The sequence below is a fragment of the Ostrea edulis genome, chromosome 2 (assembly GCF_947568905.1).
Source record: "Ostrea edulis chromosome 2, xbOstEdul1.1, whole genome shotgun sequence".
NCBI classification, from domain to species: domain Eukaryota; kingdom Metazoa; phylum Mollusca; class Bivalvia; order Ostreida; family Ostreidae; genus Ostrea; species Ostrea edulis.
Genome location: NC_079165.1, coordinates 54,937,894 through 54,945,393, shown reverse-complemented (window position 1 = coordinate 54,945,393; position 7,500 = coordinate 54,937,894). Strand labels below are relative to the sequence as shown.

At 28.5% G+C, this 7,500-nt stretch overlaps 1 protein-coding gene across 1 annotated transcript in view; it reads left to right on the top strand.

Moving 5' to 3' along the window:
* Positions 1-7,500, top strand: part of LOC125679371 (DNA-binding protein SMUBP-2-like) — a 61,107-nt gene that overhangs the window by 34,328 nt on the left and 19,279 nt on the right. The window contains exon 10 of the mRNA XM_048918557.2: positions 113-231. Coding sequence (XP_048774514.1) covers positions 113-231 — 119 coding nt within the window. The remainder of the gene's footprint in view (positions 1-112; positions 232-7,500) is intronic.

Below are 7,500 nucleotides of genomic sequence, written 5' to 3'. Positions count from 1 at the left end.
TACAATTGGTAAAAATATCAAAGGCAAAGACATTGGAACTGTAAATATTGTGAATCGCTGTGTATTGATAAAGATGTAACTGCTAAGTACATGTAACAGTTGTAAATGATAGGGATATAGGCAATGTTGAAGAAGACGAAGAGACGTCTGAACCTCTGCTGTTGATAGACACTGCTGGCTGTCAGCTCTTTGAACTTGATGTTCCTGATGAAATCTCCAAAGGAAATGAAGGTTAGAATGTGTACGTCACATGGACATTTTATGTGTTGAGTTTATTTTTGAAACACTGTGCATTTGATTTCTATCATCAGCATAAGAACTTTGAACTTGTGTCTGCAACAATAATCTGACACTTCACAATATGATAGATATCTTCAGTAAATGATACAATAATCTGTCACTTCACAATATGATAGATATCTTCAGTAAATGATACAATAACTGTCACTTCACAATATGATAGGTATCTTCAGTAAATGATACAATAATCTGTCACTTCACAATATGATAGGTATCTTCAGTAAATGATACAATAATCTGTCACTTCACAATATGATAGATATCTTCAGTAAATGATACAATAACTGTCACTTCACAATATGATAGGTATCGTCAGTAAATGATACAATAACTGTCACTTCACAATATGATAGATATCTTCAGTAAATGATACAATAACTGTCACTTCACAATATAATAGATATCTTCAGTAAATGATACAATAATCTGACACTTCACAATATAATAGATATCTTCAGTAAATGATACAATAACTGTCACTTCACAATATGATAGATATCATCAGTAAATGATACAATAACTGCCACTTCACAATATGACAGATATCATCAGTAAATGATACAATAACTGTCACTTCACAATATGATAAATATCTTCAATAAATGATACAATAACTGTCACTTCACAATATGATAGATATCTTCAGTAAATGATACAATAATCTGACACTTCACAATATAATAGATATCTTCAGTAAATGATACAATAACTGTCACTTCACAATATGATAGATATCATCAGTAAATGATACAATAACTGTCACTTCACAATATGATAAATATCTTCAGTAAATGATACAATAACTGTCACTTCACAATATGATAGATATCTTCAGTAAATGATACAATAACTGTCACTTCACAATATGATAGGTATCCTCAGCAAATGATACAATAACTGTCACTTCACAATATGATAGATATCTTCAGTAAATGATACAATAACTGTCACTTCACAATATAATATATATCTTCAGTAAATGATACAATAATCTGACACTTCACAATATAATAGATATCTTCAGTAAATGATACAATAACTGTCACTTCACAATATGATAGATATCATCAGTAAATGATACAATAACTGCCACTTCACAATATGATAGATATCATCAGTAAATGATACAATAACTGTCACTTCACAATATGATAAATATCTTCAGTAAATGATACAATAACTGTCACTTCACAATATGATAGATATCTTCAGTAAATGATACAATAATCTTGACACTTCACAATATAATAGATATCTTCAGTAAATGATACAATAACTGTCACTTCACAATATGATAGATATCATCAGTAAATGATACAATAACTGTCACTTCACAATATGATAAATATCTTCAGTAAATGATACAATAACTGTCACTTCACAATATGATAGATATCTTCAGTAAATGATACAATAACTGTCACTTCACAATATGATAGGTATCCTCAGCAAATGATACAATAACTGTCACTTCACAATATGATAGATATCTTCAGTAAATGATACAATAACTGTCACTTCACAATATAATAGATATCTTCAGTAAATGATACAATAATCTGACACTTCACAATATAATAGATATCTTCAGTAAATAATACAATAACTGTCACTTCACAATATGATAGATATCATCAGTAAATGATACAATAACTGTCACTTCACAATATGATAAATATCTTCAGTAAATGATACAATAACTGTCACTTCACAATATGATAGATATCTTCAGTAAATGATACAATAATCTTGACACTTCACAATATAATAGATATCTTCAGTAAATGATACAATAACTGTCACTTCACAATATGATAGATATCATCAGTAAATGATACAATAACTGTCACTTCACAATATGATAGATATCATCAGTAAATGATACAATAACTGTCACCTCACAATATGATAGATATCTTCAGTAAATGATACAATAATCTGACACTTCACAATATAATAGATATCTTCAGTAAATGATACAATAACTGTCACTTCACAATATGATAGGTATCATCAGTAAATGATACAATAACTGTCACCTCACAATATGATAGATATCTTCAGTAAATGATACAATAATCTGACACTTCACAATATAATAGATATCTTCAGTAAATGATACAATAACTGTCACTTCACAATATGATAGGTATCATCAGTAAATGATACAATAACTGTCACTTCACAATATAATAGATATCTTCAGTAAATGATACAATAACTGTCACTTCACAATATGATATGTATCTTCAGTAAATGATACAATAACTGTCACTTCACAATATGATAGGTATCCTCAGCAAATGATACAATAACTGTCACTTCACAATATGATAGATATCTTCAGTAAATGATCCAATAACTGTCACTTCACGATATGATAGATATCTTCAGTAAATGATACAATAACTGTCACTTCACAATATGATAGATATCTTCAGTAAATGATACAATAATCTGTCACTTCACAATATGATAGGTATCTTCAGTAAATGATACAATAACTGTCACTTCACAATATGATAGGTATCCTCAGTAAATGATACAATAACTGTCACCTCACAATATGATAGATATCTTCAGTAAATGATACAATAACTGTCACTTCACAATATGATAGGTATCGTCAGTAAATGATACAATAACTGTCACTTCATGATATGATAGATATCTTCAGTAAATGATACAATAACTGTCACTTCACAATATGATAGGTATCGTCAGTAAATGATACAATAACTGTCACTTCATGATATGATAGATATCTTCAGTAAATGATACAATAACTGTCACTTCACAATATGATAGGTATCGTCAGTAAATGATACAATAACTGTCACTTCATGATATGATAGATATCTTCAGTAAATGATACAATAACTGTCACTTCACAATATGATAGATATCTTCAGTAAATGATACAATAACTGTCACCTCACAATATGATAGATGTCTTCAGTAAATGATACAATAACTGTCACTTCACAATATGATAGGTATCGTCAGTAAATGATACAATAACTGTCACTTCATGATATGATAGATATCTTCAGTAAATGATACAATAACTGTCACTTCACAATATGATAGATATCTTCAGTAAATGATACAATAACTGTCACTTCACAATATGATAGATATCTTCAGTAAATGATACAATAACTGTCACCTCACAATATGATAGATATCTTCAGTAAATGATACAATAACTGTCACTTCACAATATGATAGATATCTTCAGTAAATGATACAATAACTGTCACTTCACAATATGATAGATATCTTCAGTAAATGATACAATAATCTGACACTTCACAATATGATAGATATCTTCAGTAAATGATACAATAACTGTCACTTCACAATATGATAGGTATCTTCAGTAAATGATACAATAATCTGTCACTTCACAATATGATAAATATCTTCAGTAAATGATACACTAATCTGTCACTTCACAATATAATAGATATCTTCAGTAAATGATACAATAACTGTCACTTCACAATATGATAGATATCTTCAGTAAATGATACAATAACTGTCACTTCACAATATGATAGGTATCTTCAGTAAATGATACAATAACTGTCACTTCACAATATGATAGATATCTTCAGTAAATGATACAATAACTGTCACTTCACAATATGATAGATATCTTCAGTAAATGATACAATAACTGTCACTTCACAATATGATAGGTATCTTCAGTAAATGATATAATAATCTGCCACTTCACAATATGATAGATATCTTCAGTAAATGATACAATAACTGTCACTTCACAATATGATAGGTATCGTCAGTAAATAATACAATAACTGTCACTTCACAATATGATAGATATCTTCAGTAAATGATACAATAACTGTCACTTCACAATATGATAGATATCTTCAGTAAATGATACAATAATCTGTCTCTTCACAATATGATAGGTATCTTCAGTAAATGATACAATAACTGTCACTTCACAATATGATAGGTATCTTCAGTAAATGATACAATAACTGTCACTTCACAATATGATAGATATCTTCAGTAAATGATACAATAACTGTCACCTCACAATATGATAGATGTCTTCAGTAAATGATACAATAACTGTCACTTCACAATATGATAGATATCTTCAGTAAATGATACAATAACTGTCACTTCACAATATGATAGATATCTTCAGTAAATGATACAATAATCTGACACTTCACAATATGATAGATATCATCAGTAAATGATACAATAACTGTCACTTCACAATATGATAGGTATCTTCAGTAAATGATACAATAATCTGTCACTTCACAATATGATAAATATCTTCAGTAAATGATACACTAATCTGTCACTTCACAATATAATAGATATCTTCAGTAAATGATACAATAATCTGTCACTTCACAATATGATAGATATCTTCAGTAAATGATACAATAACTGTCACTTCACAATATGATAGGTATCTTCAGTAAATGATACAATAATCTGACACTTCACAATATGATAGATATCTTCAGTAAATGATACAATAACTGTCACTTCACAATATGATAGATATCTTCAGTAAATGATACAATAATCTGACACTTCACAATATGATAGATATCTTCAGTAAATGATACAATAACTGTCACTTCACAATATGATAGGTATCTTCAGTAAATGATACAATAATCTGTCACTTCACAATATGATAAATATCTTCAGTAAATGATACAATAACTGTCACTTCACAATATGATAGGTATCTTCAGTAAATGATACAATAACTGTCACTTCACAATATGATAGATATCTTCAGTAAATGATACAATAACTGTCACTTCACAATATGATAGATATCTTCAGTAAATGATACAATAACTGTCACTTCACAATATGATAGATATCTTCAGTAAATGATATAATAATCTGCCACTTCACAATATGATAGATATCTTCAGTAAATGATACAATAACTGTCACTTCACAATATGATAGATATCTTCAGTAAATGATACAATAATCTGTCCCTTCACAATATGATAGGTATCTTCAGTAAATGATACAATAACTGTCACTTCACAATATGATAGATATCTTCAGTAAATGATACAATAATCTGACACTTCACAATATGATAGATATCTTCAGTAAATGATACAATAACTGTCACTTCACAATATGATAGGTATCTTCAGTAAATGATACAATAACTGTCACTTCACAATATGATAGGTATCTTCAGTAAATGATATAATAATCTGCCACTTCACAATATGATAGGTATCTTCAGTAAATGATACAATAACTGTCACTTCACAATATGATAGATATCTTCAGTAAATGATACAATAACTGTCACCTCACAATATGATAGATGTCTTCAGTAAATGATACAATAACTGTCACTTCACAATATGATAGATATCTTCAGTAAATGATACAATAACTGTCACTTCACAATATGATAGATATCTTCAGTAAATGATACAATAATCTGACACTTCACAATATGATAGATATCTTCAGTAAATGATACAATAACTGTCACTTCACAATATGATAGGTATCTTCAGTAAATGATACAATAATCTGTCACTTCACAATATGATAAATATCTTCAGTAAATGATACACTAATCTGTCACTTCACAATATAATAGATATCTTCAGTAAATGATACAATAACTTTCACTTCACAATATGATAGATATCTTCAGTAAATGATACAATAACTGTCACTTCACAATATGATAGGTATCTTCAGTAAATGATACAATAACTGTCACTTCACAATATGATAGATATCTTCAGTAAATGATACAATAACTGTCACTTCACAATATGATAGATATCTTCAGTAAATGATACAATAACTGTCACTTCACGATATGATAGGTATCTTCAGTAAATGATATAATAATCTGACACTTCACAATATGATAGATATCTTCAGTAAATGATACAATAACTGTCACTTCACAATATGATAGGTATCTTAAGTAAATGATATAATAATCTGCCACTTCACAATATGATAGATATCTTCAGTAAATGATACAATAACTGTCACTTCACAATATGATAGATATCTTCAGTAAATGATACAATAATCTGTCTCTTCACAATATGATAGGTATCTTCAGTAAATGATACAATAACTGTCACTTCACAATATGATAGGTATCTTCAGTAAATGATACAATAACTGTCACTTCACAATATGATAGATATCTTCAGTAAATGATACAATAATCTGACACTTCACAATATGATAGATATCTTCAGTAAATGATACAATAATCTGACACTTCACAATATGATAGATATCTTCAGTAAATGATACAATAACTGTCACTTCACAATATGATAGATATCTTCAGTAAATGATACAATAATCTGACACTTCACAATATGATAGATATCATCAGTAAATGATACAATAACTGTCACTTCACAATATGATAAATATCTTCAGTAAATGATACAATAATCTGACACTTCACAATATGATAGATATCTTCAGTAAATGATACAATAACTGTCACCTCACAATATGATAGATATCTTCAGTAAATGATACAATAACTGTCACTTCACAATATGATAGATATCTTCAGTAAATGATACAATAATCTGACACTTCACAATATGATAGATATCTTCAGTAAATGATACAATAATCTGTCACTTCACAATATGATAGATATCTTCAGTAAATGATATAATAATCTGTCACTTCACAATGTGATAGATATCTTCAGTAAATGATACAATAACTGTCACTTCACAATATGATAGATATCATCAGTAAATGATACAATAATCTGACACTTCACAATATAATAGATATCTTCAGTAAATGATACAATATGTTCCCATGTCACTGTTGATAAGTATAACAAATATGTCTTTTTTTGTATGGTTTGGACATGTAAATGAAATGATGTCTACATATATTACTATAGTGACATTTGAAGCTAGTTTTTGTCTGGGGGGGGGGGGGATTTATTTGGGTCTGTCTGTCTCTGTCCATCATTCTGTCTGTCACACTTTTGTTTCAAGACTCTATCTCTGAAAGTCCTTAAAGGGACTGGTTCACGTTTTTCGATAGAAATATTTTTCATTTTTTATGTTAAAAATTTAAAATATAACTCATTTGATATTCATAACTAAAATTTGGACTGTCTGAATGTAAGGATAAGAGCAATATTTT